This window comes from Coptis chinensis, chromosome 3 (assembly GCF_015680905.1).
Source record: "Coptis chinensis isolate HL-2020 chromosome 3, ASM1568090v1, whole genome shotgun sequence".
In the NCBI taxonomy this organism is placed as follows: domain Eukaryota; kingdom Viridiplantae; phylum Streptophyta; class Magnoliopsida; order Ranunculales; family Ranunculaceae; genus Coptis; species Coptis chinensis.
In genome coordinates this window covers 32,363,121-32,390,983 of record NC_141458.1, presented here as the reverse complement: position 1 = coordinate 32,390,983, position 27,863 = coordinate 32,363,121, and the positions used below count along the sequence as shown (strand labels likewise).

General features: G+C 38.6%; 2 protein-coding genes and 1 long non-coding RNA gene across 3 annotated transcripts; 1 reads left to right on the top strand and 2 right to left on the bottom strand.

Annotated features, from left to right (window-relative positions):
- Window positions 1–1,044: 1,044 nt before the first annotated feature.
- LOC147509219 (uncharacterized) lies at window positions 1,045–1,467 on the bottom strand. The gene has a single exon (XM_086597740.1). The coding sequence runs from the start codon at window positions 1,465–1,467 to the stop codon at window positions 1,045–1,047; it is 423 nt and encodes a 140-aa protein (XP_086453866.1).
- Window positions 1,468–20,789: 19,322 nt separating this feature from the next.
- Window positions 20,790–27,108, top strand: LOC147509217 (cryptochrome DASH, chloroplastic/mitochondrial-like). Its single transcript, XM_086601544.1, is given in 14 exon segments — window positions 20,790–21,242; window positions 21,775–21,914; window positions 22,058–22,139; window positions 22,142–22,269; window positions 22,395–22,535; window positions 22,712–22,786; window positions 23,499–23,615; window positions 23,704–23,750; window positions 24,016–24,092; window positions 24,242–24,320; window positions 24,478–24,547; window positions 25,921–26,044; window positions 26,374–26,423; window positions 26,646–27,108. Coding segments are annotated over 14 exon segments (1,767 nt in total). The 5' UTR covers window positions 20,790–20,800; the 3' UTR covers window positions 26,841–27,108.
- LOC147509218 (uncharacterized) lies at window positions 24,553–25,564 on the bottom strand. The gene is made up of 2 exons (XR_015218433.1): window positions 25,315–25,564; window positions 24,553–25,046 (listed from the first exon to the last, which is right to left on the bottom strand). It is a non-coding gene; the product is annotated as an uncharacterized LOC147509218 (long non-coding RNA).
- Window positions 27,109–27,863: the final 755 nt, after the last annotated feature.

Genomic DNA, 27,863 nt, shown 5'->3' with positions numbered 1-27,863 from the left:
TTTGGACCTAGGAGGAAAACCGCCTGGACAAGTTGGAAAATGCCTGAACCGGCTGGTAAAATGTCGAAACCGGATGGAAACCACCTGAACCGGTTGGAAAAATGCCTGAACCGGCTGGAAAAATGTCGAAACCGGATGGAAACCACCTGAACCGGTTGGAAAAATGCCTGAACCGGCGGTGCGTGTCGCGGTTTTTTTGAATGGGCCCTTTGGATGGGCTTTTGTTGAATACATGGGAGGCTATTCGAAAAATGAATTTCGGATGTCTTGAACGACTGGGCTTGTGGCTGATCAATTATTTGATAGTCAAGCCTTAAACTATATATGCTCTATGCGGCAAATCTAGCCGACATGGCTGACTTCGTAAATGGATCAACTAAAATGCCCCCGCTTGTGTTACACGTCCCGGTATAGAAATATGGAAGCCAAATCAGGAGAAATAGAATTTGAATCTTTGGAATTGGGACAACATCTCTAACCGAATCGACACTAATCCGTAAGATTCTCTTCATAGAACCTGCGAAAGTGGACATAACACGGATAGAATATGTGTAATATCTAACCATCTTTATAAAATATTATACGGTGGTCTACTGTTGCCACGACGATAACAATGCCACTAAGTCACTTGACGAACAAGCGTAGTGACACTGCAAAGATTCTCCCATAGACGATCTTTGAGGAGACCAACAGACAACCCAGAAGTGCCTCAGTAGTTGGGTTTAAATCAGAGTGTAGCTTAGACTCCGCCACCAAGGGTATACGCTTGATGTACTTTAAACAATCGCACCCAGACCAAAAGCGATACATTATCGTTCTTGGATTTTCATTGTCGAACCATGATGCAAGGCGTAGGCACACTGCACCACGCAAGCCGAAACTAAAGTGTAGGATTGCCTTCGCCACCCGGGTTTAATAAATTTAAAACTAAATGACCCATTTGAAATTAAAACACAACATAAATGGAAAAGAATTTTATTGATGAAAAATGGAAGGAAAGTACAATGTATGTGAAATTTATTGGTGGAACTAATGATAAGTAAATTACTTGTGAAATAAGCGCAAATGGTACGCATTCCATGGTTTGGTTAGGACATCGCCAGCCAAGTTCTTGAGAAAATAAGAACCTTTGGATGCGATCCTTTCAATGATAAAAGGCCCCTCCCAGTTCTCACCGAGTTTCCCGCTGTTGGGTTCTTCGTTGCTCCTTTGCCTTGTACGTAAAACCCAATCGCCTGGTTTGAATGCTTGTGCGCATAACTTCTTGTCATAACTGCGCTTCATAGAATCCTGGTAAGTCATGAGATTCTGCAGGGCTTCATCTCTAAGGTCCACCACCATGGCTCTGTCGCGAGCCAAGATGTCAGCATTGACCTCTGTGGAGATGGCTTGTGAGCGCACTGTTGGGGAGATTATTTCAGTTGGGAGTACTGCTTCCATTCCATATGCCAATGAAAAGGGAGACATTCTTGTTGAATGACGGGGGTTGTCCTATAAACCCAAAGCACCCCTGGTAACTGTTTAACCCAGTTTCCTTTAGCTGATTCAAGCCTTTTCTTCAACGTGTCCAGAATAACCCGGTTCGTTGCTTCCGCCTGTCCATTTCCACAGGGATAATAGGGTCTGGGAGAAGTTATCTGCGTATCTTCTTGGATTTGCGTAAGATGTGGATCTCGCCAGAATCAAATTAAGCGGCACTTGTCCGATACCATTTCAAATTTTGGACACCGAATCGGCACACAATATCGCGCCCGGATGAACCGTTTGACGCCCTCGAAGACCGAATCGACTCAAGGATACAACTTCAACCCACTTAGTGAAGTAATCGGTTCAGACCAAGAGAAACCTCACATTACCTCGGGGGCCTTAGGTAAAGGACCCACAATGTCGAAGTCCCCACTTAGCAAATGGCCAAGGGCTAAGAATGGGATGAAGCTCATTCGCGAGAAAGCTTAACGATCCGAAAGCATGTTTTGGCATGGTACACATATTTGGACAAACCGTTTGGCATCTTTTTGCATATATGGCCACCAATATCCTTGGGTGAGAGCTTTGTGGCGAGGCTCCGACCACCGTAATGATTACCACAAATGCCTTCATGAATTTCTTTTAAAATTTGTTGTCCCCTGTTCAGAGTAAGGCACCGGAGGAGATGGGCCGAACCCATGGGTTTTCTCAGAAGGCGGATCCCCCCGAGGTAGGTAACAACACAAACCGCCATGCATCTCGTTTGACTTTGTCAGATAAAGCCCTGTCTAAGGGGAGTTCTCCAGTTCGTAAGAATTCAACCATATTCTGACGCCAATCGGGAAATAGAAGTTCCATTGACTCAATGTTGGAAAAATGATCATCTGGTATTTCAGGAGCATTGTCGCTAAGATCCGTGTCGAATCGATTCGCAGAGTCGCCCTCCCCGCATAACCTCATTTTTCGCCACTGCAGAATCAGTATCCACCGTGGGGGAGATGTCGGCATCCTCCTCATGGCTGTGAGGAGAATCCTGAGTGAGATGCTCTTGGTGCTTGTCCCGCGACTTTGTTGCGATAGTGATCGTGATAAATCTGCGTGAAATGCCGCGCGATTCGGCAAAGATAGACGCCGTCGATATCGGGCAATGGGAGGTCAATGCTAGGCAGTAACTAGACCTCTACCCTGATATTGCGAGGTTCAATTGAATCAACTGCTGCTGAAAGGTAGGCCAATGCATTAGCGTGCCGAACATCATTCCTTGGTCTTTGCGAAATTGAGATGCGCTCAAATTTTGCAGCGGGATCGCGTATCACATCTAAATAAGCCGCCATTCGCTCATCTCGTGCTTGATATGACCCTCCAAACTGACAAGCAACTAGCTTAGAGTCCGTTACCATATTGATTTCCTTTGCCCTCATTTCGAGTGCCGCTCTCATTCCAAATATTGCTGCCTCATATTCGGCTTCGTTGTTGGAAGCAGGAAAGCAAAGTCGGACGGACCTCTCGATTCGGCTACCGTTTGGGTCGACTATCACACAACCGATCCCGGACCCCTTCCTATTACTTGAACCATCAGATATAACCTAACCCACTGCGCCTCGGTGAAATTCTCTTCAACGGAGTCGTTGGTGGTTGGGAAAATCTGGCAGTTGTTCTTCCTCGAATAACTCGGGTGAAACCACGATATCTTTTACTGGGAAATCCGCTATCAAAGAAGCTAATGCATGACCTTTTTCTGCGGTCGCGAGGCTCATATAAGATGTGGTAAGCACTTAGGTAGCTAGACCAATCAACAAAGGGACTCTTCGCTCGTCCGAAAGTGCCTTCCGAAGGGGATATTCTCAGATACACTTTAACCACACGTCCCCCGAAAAATATGGCTTAAGTCCACGCGGTTTGCATGCACCAGGGCAAGCAAAGCGATTTTCTCAATCTTAGAATATCTACTCTCCGATCCAAATCAACATTTTGCTAATGAAGTATATTGGAAGCTCCTCGGGTTGTCCACAAACAATATTTGCGCTTTATCGCGATCTCGAAGTCGCCAAATAAATTCCAATGTCTTGGCGGTTCTGGACTAACCAGACGGGGTGATACCAAATATGCTTTAATTTCTTTAAAGCCCTATCACAGTCCTCGTTCCAAACTGAGGCACCTTTCAGCGTTTGAAAAAATGGCCTGCATCGATCTGAATACTTTGATATAAATCTATTCAGGGCTGCCAATCAACCGACGAGCCGCTGAATTTCTTTTTTATTCGATAGTGGGGACATTTCGAGGATGGCCCGAATCTGTTCAGGGTTTGCCTCAATACCCCGTCGAGTCATCAGAAAACCTAAGAACTTTCCAGATGCTAACCCAAAAGAACACTTCGAAGGGTTCAACTTCAGTTTATATCGTACGAGCCTATCGAATACCTCTTGTAAATTTTGAAGGTGATCGGGTGTTTCTTTGGATTTGACCACCATGTCATCGATGTAAACTTCCATGATACGCCCAAGCAGATTGGCAAACATAGTATTCATCATCCTCTGATAGGTGGCGCCTGCATTTTTCAGACCGAATGGCATGACTCTAAAGCAATACAGGGTCGGTGCATTATTTAACGCCGTGTGTTCCTGGTCCTCCTCAAGCAAAGATATTTGGTTATAACCAGAGGAAGCGTCCATGAACGACAAACGCTCAAAACCCGAGGTCGCATCGACTAGATCTGAGATGCGAGGTAATGGGTATGGATGCACTGGGCAAGCTTTGTTTAGGTTGGTGAAGTCAATGCAAACCCTGAGCTTCCCATTTTTCTTTGGAACTGCGACGATATTGGATACCCAAGTCGGGTATTGGATGGGCTTGATGAACCCTGCTCCAAGCAGTTTACCAATCTCGTCATTGACCTTCAGTTTTTAAGCCAGGAGCCATCGCCTTGGTCTTTTGTCGAACCGGTTTGAATCTCGGTCAATATCGAAATTGGCAAGGCGACATCCGTGGTCGACTCGGGCATTTGGTTGATATCCCAGGCAAATATTTCTTGATAATCCCTTAATAGGTGAATTAGAGCTTTTTTTTCGGTTAGAGGTAAGCCGGCAGCGATGAAAGTAGTTTCGTTGCTCTCGCCCCCTATCTGAACTTCCTCCAACTGATCGATCGAGGGACCTTCTCCAGAGCGTCGGGCTTCTCGTACCTGATAAGCCCAACATTTCTGTAATTGCTATTTGGCGTGATCAACTTGGAGGATCATGTTGCCCCGGACTTCGGATTTCCGTGTATCTTCTAGTGCCAAATCATGACACTGATGTGACATCATCCGTCACCGCGATCTTACATACTCCCCAGTAGCGTGGGAATTTCAACGCTGGTGGAAGGTGGATACAACACCGATTTGCATGGATCCAATCCCTACCAAAAATTGCATTGTAACAAGAACCACAATCTATCAAAAGGAAATTTATCCCGACAGATTGATGCCCAACTGTGACAGGGAGATGACCCTTTCCAATGGCATGGGCTGGTTCGCCGTTGAATCCAATGATTGGGTTACGGTCTTCTATGATCAAGTCCTCTGAAAGTTTCATTCTGGAGTAAGCCCTGGTGAATAACACGCTAGCTGAGCTTCCTGTGTCGATAAGAATCTTTTGCACCCTAAAGATTCCTATCCATGCAGTAATGACAACATCGTCATTATGAGGATAATACACCCCCTTTTCGTCATTCTCAGTGAACTTCAACTCGTGACCTTCATAGGTTTCCGTATTGATACCTTGGCCAAAATTGAAACTGTTGACCTGGTAATGATCTTGTATATGACAAAGTTTCAAGCGTGTTTCTATCTTGCGCTGACGACACGAGACGCTATCAACACGCGCGTGGCATACGTCGATAACGTTGTGTTCAGCCAAGTTGATATGGGCTGACCGAGGTTTGTTTTTAACAAACTCAGTAAGTTGTCCCTTGTCAACGAGGCGTTGAACTTCTTTCTTCAAAGCTCTGCAGTGATTTGTTTCATGCCCAATATCATCGTGATATTTGCATTTTCGATTTTATCCCGCCTACCCGTAGGATCTTCGGTAGTGGTGGCCGGGGCATAACATTTTTAGTTCTGATTTTTCATACAGTCGCAAGGCCAAGAGTTAAAGGGTGAATACCTTTTCCTCTATATTTGGGGCCTTTGTATTATTCTCGAAAGTACTCCTTTTGTTACCTTTGACCGACAATCTTATCCTTTGTGGAGTCCTTGGAAGCGGGATCCGAGCCATCCTTTCTCTGTCGAGACTTTTGATCATCTTCCACTCGAACGCACCCTTCCACTCGGCGAATAAATCGAAAGGGGGTGGTAGGTGGCTTTCGAGTGAGAGAGTTGTAAAGTCCATCTCGGTAAATGCAACGCTTGATGGAATGCTTGTATTGGCGAAAGCATCACTCACATCCTGAACTTCGCGAAGCTTCCCGAACCGTCGTATCAAACTCTTAATTGTTTCGCCTTTCTCCATAGCGAGATTGAACGATTATGCTCGGACTCTTCTTCGCCTTCATGTTGTCATTGAAAACGCTCAATGAACATATCGCTAAGCTTGGTGAATGAATCAATTGAACGCTGAGGCAACTTGTTGAATCGGGGATAGTCGTATCCTTTCAACGTCGCTGAAAATATACACATTAACGACTCATGAAATTCCCATAAGGTCATAGCCGCTTGGTAGCTCATGACGCGTGCTCATTCGACAGCCATCCACGCCATCGTAAGTCGGAAGAGGGGGCTGTTTGAATGCCTCGGATGAGCAAACCACGATCCGAATGTCATTTACAAAGGGTGAAAATTTCAGACCTCGCATACAACCCTTTCCAAGAGTGGATCGTCCGGATGGTTTGCCCGGTCACGGCTTGGTTAATCAATTCCTTAACCCTTTGTTCATTCATATTCTCACAAATGTCCTCATCTTGATTCTCTTCTCTCCAGATCCGCTTCATTGCGGGGCTAAGATTCGAAGGGGATTTGGTCGTTGCCGATGTTCGATTCTACCACCGCTACGCCACCACTGCTAGCGCGGTAGCGGACTCTCATTCCGATTTGTGTGTTGGGATTCATATCTTGATCCGGACACATCCACGGATGTTTGGCGTTTCAACCGGAACTCAATGCATTTGCTAAGCGTTCATTGTTGTGGATCGGTGTGTTCGAGGATTTGTGCCCAAACGATCCCGCATACATTGTTTGATTTGTGAATGAGTGTGGACGCATTAACCGATAGGTGGGACAACCGGCTTTGGCTTGGATCTCTAGCTTGACCATTATTGTGAATAAGGTTTTGGCCATTATTAGGATCTTCGCGCTGTCCCGGTTCGGCCCATTGCCTTTGCCTACGTGCAGATAAAGGGGACTCGACCGATTGGTGCTCCACAGGGTCTCTAGGCCGTTTGCCTAGTTGATTTCTCAAATTTTCGTTTTCCGCAACTACTCTTGTCAAAAGAGAGATTAGAGCTGGATCCGATTGGTATTGCAAGTTCCGGATGGAGGCGTGGTTAGCATGTCGGCCTCCCGAGTGGTATATTGACGCCGCCAAAGAGCATCATCGAGTGGGTTCAGGACCATCCCCTCGACGTGGATTCTGGCGACTCTTGTGCTCCGCGACAAAGATTGGCGGCGAGGGACACGGGGATTAGATTCCCGAGTCCCTATTGGCTCCAGAGTGTGTGGAACTACTTCAGACAGTCTGTTTCCTCCGTTATGAGAGAAAGATCTACGACGGCTCGACTGCCCCACCTCCGTAATGGTGCCTGGAATTGTCTCCATGTTTTGCAGAGTTGCTACATGCCGACTGGCAGCAGAATTTCTTTCATCGCAATTTGTTCAGCCATGGTAACAAGGACATATGAAAAATAAGGCCGATGATATCAAACTCCAACGAAATACCACGTGGTCGTGGGTTCGGTCCCCACAGACGGCGCCAAAGAATGTCGGGGCAAAACGTTAACCCGACACTCCCGATGTGATGGTGCTTCCGGCGCTCGAAAGAGATGGGGATTGGGATTTTTAGGAAGAGAGATCGCACCAACGCTCGGTTGCCTGCCCTCGTCCAAGTGAGGAACCGGGATCAAGTCTCTTTTTTCACGTGGTTCGAGACCGCAGGAGCTCCATATATATAGCAATCTCCCGCCTTGGCGGCAAAGAAAGTGATTCTCGAGATTGCGTTCTTTCATGAATCCTATCATGACTCTATCTAAAATAGGATCATTTTCTAAGATTCCATTCTATCCTTGTGCAAGATCTTATCGGATTGCATTAGGATCTTATCGGGTGACTGGATCAGAATGATCTGGACGGATTGGGTCCATGAACTTGGGCCACCCGGATGGGCCCTAAACCCGTTGTAAACTCTAACGGATTAGAGGACCGGATTATCCAAAGTGTTTGCCCCCAAACTGGTCCGCCGCTGGTCTTACACCCGGTTCATAGTCCGAGTATACTTTGGACCGGAAATATGACGTAGGGTACACACAACAATCATTTCAACTTGGAAGACAAGTTAGTTCCGTTTTCTCAAAACGGCATGTAGTTTCTTCCTAAGTAAGATTTCACCCCCAATATACAATTCCAAGAATCTCATATAACAATACTCATCATTTCCACTTTCCAAAATAACTCACAACATAAATACCATTTACATTCTACTTAGTAAATGCACATATGATAATTAATTAAATATGAGTTTGATATACCTATAAGAACCGTTATGGTCACATCGAATGACTACGAACCGCGAAACACCATGCGCAGCAGAATAAAGGTGTTCACGATTTGGTTTAGAAATTCATACCTTTAGATCGGCTGTGATATCTCTGAGAATTCAAGATCTACAAAATTAGCAACCTCTTGATCTTCTGTTGTATTTCTATCCTTAGATTGGACGTTATGTGGGAAACGATCTTCCAACCTCTTTCTTTCTCTCTTGACCTCTCTCACTCACAAAGTTAGAACCGATTTTGGATCTATCTTTCCTTGAGCAAAACCTGAGTTTTTGTTGTGTTAAAAATGGCCAGAGAAAGAAGTTTCTATTTATAGGTTACAACAGGGATCATGAGGAGAAATTAGGGTTGGGCCTCCTGACGGGATTGGGCTTCCCATGTTTGCCCAAAACACACGGCCCAACTCCGTCAATAAATGGTTTATTCCACTAAAGGCTATTGTTGCACTACCGCCTAATCCCAAATTACGTGTTATGTTTATGGGCTCCATATTATATGTTTGTGGATCTCCCCGTGTTTAAGATATCGAATGCCCGTTGATTTAGTCAAGTTACTGACAACTACATTAATCAACTTCTTATATCCTTGAGTAGTATCACTCAACCTCATTATCATGTCGGATTAAATCCACCTGCAGGGTTTACATGACAATCCTTATGAGCTCCTCAAGGGGACATCATCAACCCGACTTCTTGCGGGTCACGGATTCCTTCTATAATCAATAAAGACACCTTACATACAATGTCATTACCCAATCCATCGAGTTTGTTGATTCACAAATGAATCTCACTCATTGATGATTTAAAGCAATGTACAATGCACGTAAGTGCCCGTTATTATATCCGGATTAAGAGGACAAATATCCATAATAACAGAGGTGTTTATTCTCTTATATAGTCAGTATAAAGAGAAACAACCTCACTTGGTCCTATTCAATACACACAAAGTGTACTAGTGTAATCCTGTAGTCAAGATAGACTAATACCAGATTATACTACAACCGTACCAATGGTTTGTCCAAATCCATCTAAGTTGTGAGCGTTTACTTATACTTTATAAGGTACTGATGATATGATCTTCTATGTGTCACCACACACCATATCATCTACAACATAAAGTATTAAACGCATGCATAAAACTAATGACATATATAATATGTATGACATTTGCCCATATATATGATTCTCATTCAAAATATAAAGAATTCGAGTTAATACAAAAGTAATGTTTTTAGTATATAACCCTATCAATACCTTACCTTTAAGCCAACACGTCGTCTTAGGGTAGGATATTTACGTTCCTGTATAAAAGATTAATAGATCCTACCCTCCTGCAAAACAGAGTTAGACATCATAATAAAATGATTTATCTCAGCCAGTCAAATTTTTATTCATAAGCAAACCTCATTTAAGACATTTAAGTCTAATTTATACAACTTGGTTCGTCCCGCATATTCGGGGAATACCACTTATCATAATACCTATATCAAGGGTAGTCATTCACATGATATCATTACATCATAAAGTTTCTGCGTGCATAACCATAGATCTTAGACTATCACAAGTCATTAATATTTTCATAATAACATATCAAGTTATAATCATTTTGCAATCACATAAAAGATCACAAACATTCACTAATATTATTCACAGTCACACTTCACATCCATAACATCACACAAATTCACATACTTTTTGTTCATTCAATTTCACAATGTATCTTGTTTATTAATCACTTATTTACTGACCTCATCTTTAGTTCCTACTCCACGATTTGCACTTCACACATTTGCCAAATCACACATACCCGTGTGCCTCTCTCACAACGAGTACTACTACAAGACATATGTCCCAAGCAGGGATATCGCCTCCAATAACATATTTACATCTTGCAAACTCATAACTTGTGAGTCACAGCCATCTCTGGGCTTTCCATGCATATAATCATAACCTCTTATGGGCATTCAATATCTCAGATCATTCATGGCACATTCAATGAATACCTTGGGTCATTCCCGCCACATTCAAGGAATACCCATCATAATACTACCAGGTCATTCATGACACATTCAATGAATACATTGGGTCATTCCCGCTACATTTAAGGAATACCCATCATAACACTAACAAGTAATTCATGGCACATTCAATGAATACCTTCCTATCACATGACATCTCAAGTCATAATATATCATTACCAAATCTTGAGGTGTGGAGAGTTCTAAAGGTGTGGTCGACTTGTTGAAAATATTATTCTTAGCTCACTTATCATTGTACTAGCATTAATCATGCACAACAATTGATCACACGTGCAAAAAGTTATTTTTACACATCAATGCAAATCAATCACGCATTTCAATATCATTGAACGCAACACGAATGGTCATCAATCAAATATAATTCAAACATCCACAATCACGCACACAATTAAATACTAACATTATACACATATAGTTATCACAAAAACTAATATATAATATATAATATAGTGGATGCACCTGTATATAAGGCTGCATACGTATCCAATCTTTCAAGATTGGAATCAAGCCTTTGTAGTTCTTATCAGCCACATAGTCAAAGTCAAAGTCCATCAGTGCTAATATATATAATTACATAATACCACGCCAAATCTTTAGCTACCAATATACGCTCTATACATACAATATTCATCAAACAATTATGCATGCAACTTTTATTCTAATACATGTAATAAAACTCTTTAGGCAAATAAAATAATTACTCCTCCAATCAATACACATTTATTTGAAATATTAATACGATACAAATTGCATGATCATTATATTTTTTCTTGTACAACTAAAACCTACACAAATAAGTTACGTATATTGTTCTATGCATGAGAAATTGGTTAGGACAGTTTGAACTTTGTCCATTCTAAAAATTCTAGAGAATTCATATAATGAAAGTTTTTAATCAATTATACCATTCTGAAAATTAGATAGAAAATGCATTTCAATACAAAAATTCATAAACACTAATTCGTTTAATATATACCCTAAACTATGTGATAGAACAGACCCAACAACTTAAATTCTGCTTCAATTTTCTGACGCAATTTCTTGTAAAATTCACATCAAATAGAATATAAACTGGAATCAGTCAAGGCCAATTGGAAATGAAAGATGACTCAGAGAACTAAAATTGTTTAGTTATGTTGAAAAATTAGTTACATCATCTAATTAGTTGAATTCAAGTCACAAGTTAGTACTTGTTCAAAATTCTGCAAACATATCATCGTTCCAAACAACAATCAAAATTGCAAAACAAATAGCAAACGTTCATAATTAAATATGAAACTTTTATAAAATGATAATGAAGCATTTATGAAGCAAACAAAAAAAATCACAAAAAAAAAACGATTTATATATATATTTTTGATAAAATTATGTCTACTCACCTGAAATTGAATTTGCAAAAGAATACCAATGCTTCCTTTTCTCTAATCCCTTTCTTCTTCTTCTCATTTTTTTTTTTTTTTTTTTTTTTTAATTTCTTTCAATCAAAAATATTCTTTTTAATGGAGGCTAGGGTTTTGTTTTTGAATAATAAGATTTTTACAGAGGAATTTCACATGTATTCTTTTTTCAATGTTTTAAGTCTGTTTAAGTTAACCTATGGGCCTCAAATGGGTCTAAAAACACCCAAGGTACGGTCCATACCTATATAAATGGGTACATTTTAACAATGTTTTCAAGAAAAAAAAAAGATTCTAAAATGCCCACACAAGTTCTAACAAACAATTCAAGTAAAAACAAATTTGAAAAATCAACAACAGCCATACAAATTCTAGAACAAGCTAGACTTCATAATATAATAGTTATTTTCAATTCAAATAATGTAATTTATGTTGTTTAAAAATTGAGGTTTTTATAGAATGAATCGCACATTGCTTGAGAAAGCTCGGTGTTTGCTTTCTAATGCCAATCTTAGCAAAGAGTTATGGGCAGATGCAGTAGCCATGGCGTGTTACTTGTATAATAAATCACCAGTTCCAGTGATAGACTACAAGACACCTTATGAGGTGTGGACATGAAAACCAGCTGATTATGATACTTTGCGCGTGTTTGGATCTAGTGCTTACTACCATATGAAGGATAGTAAGTTTGATTCTAAAGCTAAGAAAGCTATATTCTTGGGCTATGCAAAGGGAGGAAAGGGATACGGATTGTGGTGTCTTGAGAACCACAAGTTCCTGGTCAGTAGTGAGGTTACCTTTGATAAGACTTTGGTGCTACATTTTAGTAGGTCGAAGAAGGCTAAAAATAGTAATGATTCTATAGAATCTCAAGCGATTGAGATGGAAGCGTCAGAGGATGCTATAAAGAGTGAGGCTCTTAATGAAAGAACTATTCAACAAGAAGTAGAGCTACAACAACATGAGTAGGAAGCTTTGGCTAGATCAAAGCCAAAAGAAGTGTGAAACAAGTTATGAAGTATGAGCATGATAAGCTAGTGAAGCATTATGGTCGACCGGACTTGATTGCTTACACACTGAATATCGAGGGTGATGAACCAAACAACTTCGAAGAAATTATTAGAGATGGTCATTGCAAAGACTGGTCAGTGGATATGCATGAAATGGTGGAAGCTCGTGACAAATTTTGTACTTGGGAATTTGTTTCATTTGGATTGTAGAAGGTTCACTATAGAGTTGAGTTCCAACATTGGTTGGAGGTACTCCACAAACGGTGGAGGCTAATGCATTGTTGATTAATGCCTTTCGTAGGCATGGGCCTTCGTGGGCATGATTGCTCTTAGTGAGCATGACTCTCTGTGAAGATAGCCCTTTGTGGGCATGACTCTTTGTGGGTGCTCTTCATGGGCATGACACTTCGGGGTGATTGACGGTGAGTTCAAGATGAGGTTTGAATACTAGTGATTCTTGGTGGATAGTGAATAGTGTTTGGCTCGATTTTATGTGTTAAAATCTCACCGAAGTGGAGAATATTGTTTTTTAGTACTGTTCGTTTTTTGCTATCAGAGAAGAGGGCGCACACGCGCTCTTCTACGCCCAGGCCCAAGGGGCGCACACACCTACAGTACTGGAAGTTGAAGTTGGAAAAGTAGAGGCTGGCGCTTGCTTCTACTATGCCTTTTGCCAAAGCGCCAAGCATTACGCCAATCGAATTTACAGTTTTTCGATCATTTTCGGTCCAGTACAAAAAGAAAAGTTTTTTTTTCTAAAAACTTAACATTTCTTTGTGAGAGAAATCTTTTTCTAAGTGAGAGAGATTGTAAGAGAACTAAAGCAAGAAGAAAAGAGAGTGAACATTCTTTATGAGTGTGAGTGATACATTTTAAGTGAGTGTTGAGTGCTCCTCTTTGTAATATTGTATCTAGTACATCTAATCTATCAAAGGCTCGCCGTGTGGACGTAGGCAAATTGTTGAACTACGTAAAACTTGGTCTTGTGTGAGTATGCTTTTATCTTTTCTATTTACTTTATATGCTTGTTAGTTGATATTGAGAAGTGTTGGGATAGTACTTTGAGGGTGTTGAAGTCTTGTCTAGAGAGAAAGATCAATCCTAGTGTAGGGTTAATCTATTTTTAGTGGATAGCGTTGTTTCCGCAGTTGTTTATCCTCAACAGTAATGTAGATTATTGATATTTTTGTGTTCAATTAAATTGTCTCATAAAGAATTGCAGGATTAGATTGAAGAAATGGCAAGGTTCGTAAAATTAATTGACAAGAATCATCTACTTACAGTGGGTTTTGAAGGCTTTTATGGTTCTACAAGCCCCGAAAAATTGAGAAAGAATCCGAGAGACTGGGCAATTAGCTTGGGTTCTGATTTTATTCGTAACTCCAAGATCTCAAATATCGACTTTACCTCTATCGATCTCAAAACCACAACCTTGAGAACAGTACATCTACAGTGTACAATTATAATCAAGAAAAACGGCCAAGAAATCGAAGACAAACTGAAATTTGTCTAAGAATGGATGCTTTCTCACATTTATGATGGTGACCATATTCTAAAGAAACCTGCACTATTTACTGAATTTGGTCTGTCATCTATTTATAAACTGATTAAAGAACAGTCACGTAAGCTGGCAGAAATCTAAGTAGGAAAGTTCAACAGAAGATCTGAAAAGAAGTGTGTTAAAGAGATAGTAGCATTAACTTTTTTTTTTTTTTGTTATTGAACTTAAATAAACAAAAAGAAAGTACGTGGAGATTGCATCCCCTTTCGTGCTTTGAATTATATAGAGGTCAGTTTATACCATGTTTTGCATCTTGTTCTTCCCGATTTCCAACAAGATTTTCATTTACCATTTTATTTTGACGTACAGAAGGATGAACTTGCAACAATGAGCATCTCTACACCACTATATAATAACCGGGTCTTTCGGAGGCAAATTTAAATCTCCTTATTTACTTAATTTAGAAATACCTCTCTCATTAAATTTAGAATAAGTTTCACTTTGAATTTTTTTTATTGGTATGCACATATTACTTATTCATAGTTGCTTCAGGCTCCGAAATCCAAATGTGTGTTTTAGTTATTCATTGATTTTATCTTGGGACTCTAGCAGGAACTCTAAGCGCATCCATTTGCCGCAGAGCTCACTAGGTAAATTTCTGTTTTTATTTTAGGTTTTGTGTCTATTTTACTGTTTTAGGATGTGCTTCTATTCTGGGAAACATTAGTCTGAAATACCTCCATTCAAAACTCAAAACATTGCTTTCAATATTTCCTAAAAGTTGATTTTCTACCAATATGTCACATCAGTCTTACCTCTTAAGTGTATAAAGTCAGAATCAGTTGACGCTCCTTGAGAATATCCTTGAAAGTGGAAATAAAAAATGCTTTGTGAAATACAGTGGGATTGCAAGATGGTTATGTTTGTTCAAATCAGCCCAAGTTTTGCAGACTCAGTAGAGACCCTCTGTTTGCTGAACTTCACAAGTCGGGGAGGCACCGACCTTATATCGCCCATTTATCGAAGCCCGCTCAAGCGATTGAAGCGGGTACTAAATTGGTCTATGAGACTTCGATCCAACTCTAGAAGCCGTGAGCGAGTAGGACACTTTGTTTTGGTGAGTATCGATCCCGCTTTTTATTCACGATTTACACATTAGGGGTCAACGTTATTTATCAATTCAGAGAAATCGGATCGGACCTCCCTCACCGAAGAAGCAAAGAAAATATTTATGAAAGGAACCTCATCGATGTCACCAAAACCGACGCAAAGCAGAGTTGAAATGGTTGGTAGCGAGAGCGGAACAGTTAAAAATATAAAACAGATGCAAATGATGGCTATATTGCTTCAGAGTCGAGGATATCAGACTACAACCAGTCTTCAAGTGTTCATTCAAAGAGAGAGAGACTGCTGAACTACACTAAATACAGTAAGTGTTGCGCTCCGGCCTTTGCCCCCCTTACCGTTTCTCTTGGTTCGCTCTTGGTTGGCCGAGCTCAAAGCTGATGTCTTCGCAGTCTTTGCTCGATCAAAGGCATCTTTCTTTGAGCATGGACATGCACATAACAAGCAGATTCTCAGGAGTTGTATGTTCAAGTACAAGCAAATGGTATGTTTCTCATATCTGTACACTAATACTATCAAAAGGGTTTTTCGTATCGAAGGTACTTATTCTTGATGATTGTATAAATGCTTCCCTTTTCTTATGTTACGAGCAAACCGAGAAGCAAAGGCGGGATTAGAGGGTAATAATGAAATTACATAATAACTTCCAATCATTGCATTGCGGTGAGGTATGCCCTCGTGAACAACTTCGGCGAGGAGTCTTCAAGAGAAGGTAAAGATAACGACTTGAGAATATTGATTAAATTATTTTTATCTGGATCTAATCAAAGTTTTAACTTCGCTTTTGCACTTTTTTGATGTAAACGGGATTTCATACCAAAATCATAAAGTCCGGACATAGAAAAAGCCACCACTTGGACCCTCCAACTTGAGGCCTCCAAGATGCATCACTAACCTTCCTTCAATGTCCAAGCTCCCCTGTAAAACAAGCACTGCCCATCGTACCTCATCATCAACAGATGAAAAAGAGAATATTTTTAGGACAGTGAGAACAAGCAACACCAAAATTCTGATGCAACCAAGGCGAGTCTTAATTGCAGTGCGGCCTCCTCAAGCTTCAACTCAGGTTTATCAGCCCAGAAGGAGGGTCTCAATTGCTACCCTTCGCTTAGACTCACACATGTTATCTACAATGAAGTGATGAACCAGTTGATTATTTGACTATTCCGAACTTGATTCCCCACCCAAAATGGCGAGTCACACATGCCTACGAAACGATTGCAGCCGTCAATGTTGAATACAATGAGAAAAAGAAAAATGTTATTCCAATATAGAATAGCAATCATGCTTCTTACCATTGCATAATGTTTTGCATCTTACAGGTCTTACATTCATCGGAATCCAACAATGTTCCTCCATCACATCTAAATGCTCTAGAAGAGGATTACACCAACAGTAGCACAAAGTTTAACATCAACAATACATGTTTCTTTCTTCATTAGTTGTTTGCCTATGTCCTGTTTCTAAGACATATATTCTCTCTTATCTAATGGATTATACAAAAACAAACTAACATATAGGCGGTTAAATACCTCTTCAAATATATTTATTCGCAACGTGAAAAAGCAGCTAAGATCAAATTGATCGAAGAGGAAGCCAATACTGGAAAATACACTTATCGTATTGAAGTTGGTTTATGAATGAATTATGTTTTTTTTTTTTTTTGATCTAATTTTATAATACTTATATCAATGTACTTACTTTCATTTCTCTTTTCAATCCCAATTTTTCATAGAAATAATGTTGTTTTAGATTTCATTTACGAATTCATTCAATACATACCGCATGGACATTGTCACTATTCTAATGTAATTGCGTTCATTCATTTTTTTTAATCCACAACATTTTTTCGTAGAATTTTTTTTTTTGTAGTTTGCTTCAATTTATTTCGTACCACGTGCAACGCACGTGCCCATTTACTAGTTTACTTAATTTAGAAATACCTCTCTCATTAAATTTAGAATAAGTTTCACTTTTATTAATATAATTTAAATAATACATTTTTTTATTAATAATTTAGAAACACCTCTCTAATGGTCACTTAAATTAAATAATTACCCCCATTTTCCACATTAAAATTAAAACAAGTTCTATTTTATTATTGATAATTTAAAAAAACCTCCCTAATATCACTTAAATAACATAATTATCTCTCATTTTGTTTTAAAAAAATAAATAGATGAGTCTCTCCTATATAATTATAATTACAATTTACAATTATAATCCAAAAAAACCATGCTAAGGACGGGTTTCAAGACTTAAAAAAACCGATGCGTAATAAGGTTTGCATACTTGTACACAATAGGCAGACATAATGTCATGATCGTGGGTTATTATAGAGCATACAATGCATTGTATAGCTATCATGGTCATTTCTAAGCAGGTTCAGAGATGCACGCAGGACAAAGTAACACTCAATAAAATCAAGGGTATTAAGGTGGTGTTATAGAAGGAAGCGTAGGCATACACATTCCAAGTGATATAATTGCATGCACATGTAGGTATAGTTTTCAATTTTTCATGTTGAACACATACAACATCACAAATAAGTTCGAAAATCAGCACTGCTGAAGCTGGCCGGAAGAGTAGAGTGGTAAGTGAAGGGGCAGCTGAACTATGTATGTAAAAAACATGCTAGTAGTTCATGACAAGTGATGAGAACCATTTGTATTTTTATCAACCATATATGTGAGGTATATGGATTCAATCTCATCGGAAACCAAGACAAGTGAAATAGTAAATGTTAAAATTGTTCCTCAAAATATATATATATATATATATATATATATATATATATATATATATATATATATATATATATATCATATGTATCCTTCACTCTCAAACACTCGTGGCAGACCACGTGTCCAGACTACAAACAGGTCATGCATACGACTTAAAGTTAGGTCGTCCAAATGACCTAAGAAACATAACCGCTGCAAGCTAGTCAACAATATCATTAATGAAAGATCATTACTTCATAACGGAAAAAGTAAAAGCAATCATCAAGACAACGCAAAAAGGGATCTACGCCTATAAAAGGAGGCGTCTTCTCCATTCTCAAGGGAGGCCAATTCTCCATCTTCTCGATCATCTATCTCCATCTCCCATCCAATCAACCAATCAAAAGCTTGAACTACATCCGACTTGATTTGAGTTCACTAAAGAACTCGATACGTAGGCAGTTCGACATAACCGAGTTCAGTCAAACAAATACTACCTCTACAATATGTGATTGCAAAATGAAGCTAACATTTGAACCAACAAGACCAGGAAACAAAACAAACACCTCTTCAAAAAATCGTCGCCCACCAATCATGTCTCATAACTTTATAAGATTAGTTGGTAGTCTCTTTTCAAGTACCAACCATTTGTTGCTCTCAAAATGGTTGAATCAAGAAGAAATTAAGTCAGTGGACTCTAGGAAGATAGATAGATATTAACTCTACTTTTTATAATCAAGAAATTGGTCCCAAGGCCCATTTTGGATTCAAAACAACTTTAGAGGACAAAGTTTTTTGATAATGACTCACAAAACCATTTTCATCAATGAAATAACTCACGAACCCAATTTTTTAATTTTAATAACTCTCAAGGACAAAATAAGTTGGCCCGGTTTATTTTATATTTCTTAAATACCACTTTTACCATTTCCTATTAATAAACAAAATTACGAGTGAGAAAACCCAAAACCCCTTTCTTCTCCAACTGACTAGACTTTTTGATTCATGACCTACCTCATCAAACTACAAATCGAATCTCTTCCCTATTTTAATCAAACGAAATTACGATAGAGAAAACCCAAAACCAAAGTCGATAAATAGACGAAGTTGTGCGAAACTTTAGTTATTTTAAAGAAGTTGAACAAAGACGGCAACCATTATCCAAAAAATCAAAGACATCGAAGATGAAGTACCACACCATTATCATTTTATATCTTTTTTTTTTTTTTAATTAAACCCTGGTGGATCTTTAGCTCAAATTGCCGAGCACTTTGGAGATATCCAAAGGTGATGGTGGTTCGATTCCACCAAGATCCTCTAAAATTTTAACGTTAATCAAACAATGATTGTTTATTTTTTACTGTTGAACACGTATTGTTCATACGTACTTTAAGTATAAACACATATTGTTCATACTTAAAATAGGTATAAATAATCAATGTTCATATATATTTTGGGTATGAATAATCAATGTTGAGACTCATCAATGTTCATATCTATTTTGGGTATGAACATTTATTATTTCATATATGTTTTGGGTATGAACAATCAATGTTCATATTTGTTTTGGGTATGAACATTAACTATGAACAATCAATGTCCATATCTATTTTGGGTATGAACATTTATTGTTCATATTTGTTTTGTTCATAGTCTAATAGGTATGAACACTCATTGTTCATAGTTAATGTTCATAATTGGGGGTATAAATCATGATTGTTCATATCTGTTTTGGGTATGAACAGTTATTGTTCATATTTGTTTTGGGTTCATGTTTTCATAGCCACAATCAATGTTCATAGCTAATGTTTAACATGGGTAGATATGAACAATCAATGTTCATACCTATTGTGGGTATGAACAATCAATGTTCATAGCTAATGTTCATACATGGATAGGTATGAACAATCATTGTTCATATCTATCGTGGGTATGAACAATCAATATTCATAATCGGATTGTTTCGGTTGGGTCGGGCCGTTTTTTTTTTCTTCAGGGGTATACTTGATCTTTCATCTATCTGAACCGTTGTTATTTCGCGTCAAGAGTTTATTTTTGGGTTGATTTGTCCTCTAGAGTTGCTCCCTGTTTTATAATTCATAGTAACTCCAGCCTTACTCCACTCCTAAAAACTGGAGTTACAGAATGAATCGAGAGCTAATCGTTTTGTGAAGGACCCTGCACAAAAAACCAGAGCAAATAAATATTTTAAAAAGTTATATCAAAATTGCCCAGTTGTTTAGCGGAGTGTAAATCTATTCTATCCTGTAATGAGGCGCATGCAAGTGAGCCGTTTGGGCGTGGCAAATCCGTTCACAACCCAAAACTTTTGATTCGGTTTTGTCCCCAGATTTCCATTTTAAATTAAAAATAGAATCAGTTAAATTGCAATTGTAATATTTATTGTATTTTTTGGGGTTAATATGTAATATACTATAAAGATAAAGCTTTAGTTGGTTTTGGTTGGTTAGGTTTACTTGGCCAAATTTTGAATTGAGTTGTTTCTATCAAATACAAATTATTTAGACAATTGTGTCCCTATTTTGCATCTTAAATTACAAAATAATTGTTTTTATAACATTGTAATAATTGCTATACTTTAGGGGTAAAAAATATTAAGAGTATTTTGAAAAAAAATTGTGGCATAAACACGTGGCGTAGCCCACGTGCTCAAAACTAGTATATTGTGAATGCTATATAGTGCTCCACGTCAACACAAACTTCAAAAGGACACGTGTCACTTGCCCAACAACACATGTAGTCCTACTTTCTCTCCCCAACAAACTTAACTAACTTTCATGATGACTGTTACACTCTCCCTCTCCTTAATGTCCTCATCTACTTCTAAACTTGTCACATTCTCATCAACAAGACCCATCTCAAAACTCTTCTTCTCCACTCAACTTCTTCTCTCAAACCATATCCATATCATGAACAATATTGCTTCAAACTCCCAACCCAAACCTCATTCCTCCACTACATCTTTTCATGTTCCTAGTCTAAGTTCTGATGAAGTTGATCAAATTACCAATGAAACCTTTCAAAGATACACTACGTCTTCCAATGTGGAAAGAAATGGAGCTGGGGTTGCCATTGTTTGGTTTAGAAATGATCTGAGGTTGTTGGATAATGAAGCATTGTATCGAGCTTGGATGTCATCGGAGGCTGTTTTGCCGGTATATTGTGTCGATCCTCGGCTTTTTGGTACTACTCATTACTTTGGATTCCCTAAAACTGGAGGTAATTGGTTACATTATTATATAGTAACTAGTATTAAGAATTTTTGTTGTCAGTTTGGATTACTTTTATTCGTTGTTGATAATGTTGATTGTAAAATTCTATGGTGAAGCTATTGTTAGGAATTAGGAAAATGTACATATGGAGAAATTAACAGTTAATTTCTGTTTGTTTACCTGAAAGTGAACTTAGAAGTCTTGTTGATCTTGATTCTTGAGAAAGGTCATACTGCAAACACAGCAATATATACATTTTAGTATCATCACCAAGTAGGGAGGACCGAGGACGTAAAGACACCCTTTAAAACTTAAAATCTGCCATTCCCTATCGATCACATCTAGCTAACCTGAATTCGTGGGCAATCAAATAAATTCCTGAAACAATTAATGAGAAGATCAAAGAATAATGTAATGGGCAATTGCCAGGGTATGGAGCCGACAAATTGAAGCCTTTTGTAGTTGGTTGATTAAGTTGAGCTCAACATGAAGTGAAACATGTAGCATTGGTATTGTAATCTCTACTGCTTTTTTGACAGCTTTGAGGGCACAATTTCTGATAGAGTGCTTGCATGACTTGAAAAAGAATCTAATGAAGCGTGGCCTGAACTTGCTTATACAAAATGGGAAACCCGAGGATGTTATCCCTTCAATAGCAAAAGCTATTGGAGCCCACACAGTTATGTATATCTTTCTTTTGAGTTGAGCTGGAAGTAGATGAAATATTACCCTAGCTAAGCTTATTTCAGAAGCCTAGATAAGGTCTAAGTAGTTGGTTCTTGCAATTCAGAATGACTGGCTGATTTTCTATTGTGCTCTCAGGTCTATGCCCATACAGAAACTTGTTGTGAAGAGTTGACGGTGGAGCGACGCGTCAGGAAAGGCCTCCAAAATGTTGCAGGACAACCACGGGGGCCAAATGGAAAACCCAGGGCGTGAAGTTAGAGCTTTTGTGGGGCAGTACTATGTACCATATTGATGATCTTCCATTTCCTCCACGTGATTTACCAGATGTGTATACTCAGTTTCGTAAGGTAAATTCAGAATCATGTATCACTCTTTGTGGGTTGTACTTGGTCTTAAAGCTTATGATAGGTCCGAAAATACAAACTCACCAAAGCAATTTAACTAAAGTTGTTTTGATGTGAACAATTTTCAGTCTGTTGAATCCAAATGCACAGTTCGAAGTTGCTTCAAGCTTCCATCATCACTTGGGCCACTTCCCTGTTGTGATTTCAATGAAATCGGGGGATGGGGATGTTTCCCTTCAGTTGGCCAGCTAGGGCTTCACCATGAAGAGGCAAGCTAACTACTATTCCGTGCTTCATCACTTGGAGATTCTTGACAGTATTCAAATTCAAAATAAATTGACTGTAATATGTAGAAAACTGACCTGGTATTATATCCATCAGAGTTGAGGTTGAAAGAGAATCCTACTGAACCTGTGTTTCTCTGCTATTTTTATATGAGATGCAGGTGAGCAAAGGTATGTGCTGTCTTGGAGGTGAAAGTGCAGCATTGAGCAGAGTCAATGAGTACTTTTGGAGTAAGGTAACAAATTGCTCCTTATAATTTTCTTGGCATGGAATTGCATATTGTTTCTGAAAGTAAAGATGCATTGTTGAAAAACTGAAAATATATGTAAAAAGTGTAAAAGTTGCATTACATTTTTAAGAAAATGAGATATACCTTTCAACTTATCTGCTGACCAAGTCTCTCCGTTGGATTTTTTTTCAGTAAGACCAAACTAAGTATGAATAAAAGAAAAAAAGAAAAAGAAAAATTCTACAGTCTTCCCTTCAATGTCGGTAAAGGTTGTCTTCTTTTCCCTTTAAGAAATTATGGAAAATTGGAAATCTACAGTTAATTTTTGGCAGGTAGGAAAAATGAAACAATTTATTGTATACTTTCTGTGATGAAACATAGTTTTTAGTGACGAGGGTAGTGCTATCAGGAGAAGTATACATGTGGTGGTAATGTCCTGCAGAAAGCATACAGGCATGAACAGTAGATCCCACCCCTTTACTTGCACTGCATGTATTAGTGCACCAAAGAGTTGGGTAACTTAAGTTCCTCTAAGTGTGAGTGCCCTTATACATCCAATATTCATTTTCTATCTTTTTTTTGTTCATAGAAATTTCAGCACCAGCGTTTTTATATCCAGTATATGTCTTGGCGCCATAATCTATATCGTCTTACAATTTGGTAAATGTTTATGAAAAAGATTACATGATTATCAGGTTCTATTAAACTCTTCATGTAGGATTTGATTAGGGTTTACAAAGAGACAAGAAATGGAATGTTAGGACCTGATTATTCAACAAAATTCTCTCCTTGGCTTGCATCGGGATGTCTTTCTCCACGTCTGGTGTTTGAGGAGGTAAGAGATGTCTTGGCGATACTTGCTTATTACATATTTCATTTTTTAATGATTCTAATCCAGCTCATGAATCCCACAATTTCAATAGGTAAAGAGATATGAAAAGGAAAGGCTTGCAAATGATTCAACATATTGGTATACCTTCCACTTCTGTTAGCTGGTATTCCTTAAAATCTGTAAGAATGGAAGTTTATCTTTAATTTGAAGATTCAGTGCTTGTTAATAGTAAGAAGTAATGTGAAATCAGCTTACATGAATAGAGATATTGTTCAATAAACTTACATGATGAATGAGGATGGTTTTTTTTTTTTTTTTTTTTTTTTTTTTTTTTTTTTTTAACTAATCAAATAAGTTCAAGACGTCATAGTTTATCTCAGTTCATTTTTTGTTTTGACTTCAGGGTGTTGTTTGAATTAATATGGAGGGACTACTTCAGGTTTTTATCTGTCAAGTATGGAAATTCCTTGTTCCAAATAGGTAAATGGTCACAATGAATCTAGTGATAGTAACAGCTTGTACTTTGTGTGATATTCAATATTACCGGTTAGACTGTGATTCTGTGTTCTCGACTCCTTGTTTGAACATCGACGAATGTTGAATCTAATTCTTATCATGCCATTATACAGGAGGCCCAAGAAAAGTCGAGACCAAGAAGTGGAGCCAGGACAGAGTTCTGTTTGAGTCTTGGAGAGAAGGCAATACAGGGTAATCTTTCTTTCTTTTCTCTTTTCTTTCTTTTCATTCTTTTTTTTGGCCCCCTCTCTCAACTCTGTGAGGTAATGTAAAGAATTCCAAATCGACTCCCAATTACGCTTCAATAACATGACTTGTGCTCCATATTTTTCGTTGTGGTAAACTGTAGGTACCCTCTCATAGATGCAAATATGAAGGAACTAGCCACCACTGGTTTCATGTCAAACCGAGGACGGCAGGTAAGGATCAAAAACTTAATATATGAAAAACTGCCATTCACAACATGTAACATTGTCTTTTGCATGCAAACAAGGAATTATACTAGAGTGATGTGCAATGTTACAAGGCTTAAAGGGTGTGTCACAATACAGCCGACTTAGCAAAACCTGTAATAAATCCTGAATGGACAGGTCCCTTTAGGAACAAAATCAGGTATAGGTTCACCCTCTGTATGATGTTGGCTACATGACAAGTGTGAGTGTAGTCTTCAGCTAGTAAGGTTTGAAGTTGCTTTCTTCCAGCTTGCTCTGATACTCCAAGGTGTGCTATCACCATTAAGGCTAAGCACCAAGTCTTGGAATCAGATTCTACCCAAATTTGCATCCAGCTCATCTGTACTGCTCTCTCCACTTTCAGGAGAATGCCCAAACTTCAACGTTTGTTGCATTTCCTCACCCATGGGCTAAGACACCAACCATCTGATTTGCGCTGTTCCTGAATATTGCTCCAGTTCCAATTCTGTCAGAATTCCTGATTACCATCAGTGTTTTTTTTTTAAGAAAAATCACCCAAGAGGAGGGTGGGGGTTTGGCAGGCTCCCTACCAGTTAATTAAAAGAAAACAAACTAGTAATGGATTACAAGGGGGGACATTAACCTTACCCCTACTCAAAACTTACATTCAAAGAATTGGAAGAAAAACAACTACACCTATCTAGTGGCTAGATGTGTAGGTTCCCTAATCCACAATTATGCAACAATAACAATGATCTGATGCTCTTACAAACCTCTAAATAAGACATAAAGTCTCTAACAAAAGCCACAATGTTGCAAAAGTACCATGGCACCTGTGCCTTACCACCGACCCAATCTGCCAAAAGCTTGGAACCATCTGTGTTAGTCCATTTGACTTCTCGAATATCAGGAGCAGATCGAGATCTACAAGCGACACCAAGTCTTTGGAGTACAATCAGTTCTTGCGCACTATTATACAGTTCCAATGCTCAGCATAGCAGAAAGTTTGGTTCCCCTGTAATACTGCACATATAACGCTTAGTGCCTTATATACGCTAGCAATAGTTTCACTCTGTACTTCTTTTTTCGATGTTAAGGATATCTTTATACTTGCTATTCTTGAGTTTAAGTGCAAATTTAACTTTTCAGGCACACAAGGCAATCAAAGCAACATCTAGTTTCACATTCTAATTGTTCATATTCAAATAAGCATTCATTGTCTGAAGTTGTATCTTGTGAGAAGTTTTTTAGCGCTGTGACTTGAAGATTTGTAGGAATGCCTGAGTATTGTTTTGATTGCCCAAGTAGATTTCTGGCCTGTTTGGGTTTCTTGGAGTATTTACAAGAAACCTAATGTCTACTCTTTGCAATTTGAACAGATTGTTTGCTCTTTTCTCGTTCGCGATATGGGCATTGATTGGCGTATGGGAGCTGAGTGGTTTGAAACATGCCTCTTAGACTACGATCCATGCTCAAATTATGGAAACTGGACCTATGGTGCAGGTTATTTGTCTATCTTCTGTTGGAACGTTGAAATTAGTAATATCCATATTTAACCATTAAAATAATAACTCATATTGATTTGATCATTCTGAATTTTCCAAGCATGATCATTCTCCCTTTCAAATACACCATATAAACCAGTGCTCATGGGTGTAGAACTTCTCCAACCTTTCAAAGATAAAAAGTCTGATCCATTAATCTTTTTTGTCGAAAAGATACTTCCTTAGAGTGAATGATTGGAGAGAAAAAATTTGATGGTTGTCCAACACCAGAAACATAAAATCCCATCACAACTGTGCTGACACTTCTTCTTGTTTCTATACTAATAGGTGTGGGGAACGACCCAAGGGAGGATCGATACTTCAGTATTCCCAAGCAAGTATGTGTAACAATTGTTCTTTCTTAACTTTTTAGTAATTTAAAGAACCCTTTTCAATTAACAAAGTCATTTTTCTACTGTTAATTTGAAAGAATTATTTAAGTTCACCCCTTGATAGCGGCTAGTAGGATACCCAGATATAAACTAGTCTACAATATTAATGATGAAATTATTTGTTTTTATGGAAAATAGAGTAACTGACTCTTGTTATAATTTTCTCAGGCACAAAATTATGACCCTGAAGGGGAATATGTTGCTTACTGGTTGCCGGAGCTACAAGCACTTTCAAAAGATAAAAGGAACTCCCCTGGGAAATCTTATATTAAGCAAATTGTACCTTTGAAGTTTGGAAACAGCAACCATGGGCATGGTCAGAGCAATAGCAGTAGGAGACAGAACATATGGAAGAGGAAGTGAGTCGCTATTCTAGTCATTTCAAAGTAGAATGTTGAGAACCTTCACTCTGTCCTTTTATCGAGGCTCTTTGTGAAGTGAGGGTTCAAAGGCAAGAGTACCAAGCCAAAGCGGGAGCAGTAAGCACAGAAGAGTATGTACTGACGTATAACACCTAACGCGTGCAATAGACACTACAATTACTGGGTTGGTTTATTGACTTTGTATAACAATTTACTTTTTTTTAAAGAAAAATAAAGTAAAAAATGAAGTGCATCGGTCTTTTATGCCCTATCTTCTATCTGGACTCTCGCAGAACTGCTAGCTAGTTTTACTATGATTTTTTTTCAAAATAATTGTTGCAACAAAACTTGATTGAGACGCAGGACTCATTAGAGAAGAGCCAGGGTTTCTAGGAGGATATGAATTCTTCTTAGCTAGAAGACCACACGAAGACATATTGGACGGGAGGAACGATATCGTGAAGAAGCACATCAATCAATTCCACTAGGCAGTGACGCCCTTAGGGTCCATCATTTTTTCTTTTTTCATATGCAATGGGAGGAAAAAGGGTGGTGTTAGCAATCCCCTCTTGGGGTGGAGACCTCTAGGATAGCGGCCTGACGACTCCCAAGAGCTCTCATCCGGCCTTCTCTACTGACAAAGTTTGGATACAAGGCAGGTTTCTCCTGAGAAATATATATAAACGAAAAAACTGTAGGGCTCAAAAATGTATTGATAGCTCTAGGTTTCGTTGTTTTGAAGGCAGTCCCCTGGCTTCGGTGCTTGAGCATAAGGGTATGACAACGCTGCTAGCTAGATGTTGCAATGATACAGTATCCCAACAAGTCACAGATTAACATATGAATACCTTCATGGCCATACATGATGTCTATAGGGACGATCATTCTAGGATTATGTGCACTTCAGAAACCTCACCGTGTAAAGATCAGTAAAAGTGTAGAACATCTACCACAGAAACGATGAAGGAATTTGACTTTCTAGTCCAAGTTTCTTTCTTTCATAAAACTGAATCCAATAAATGTC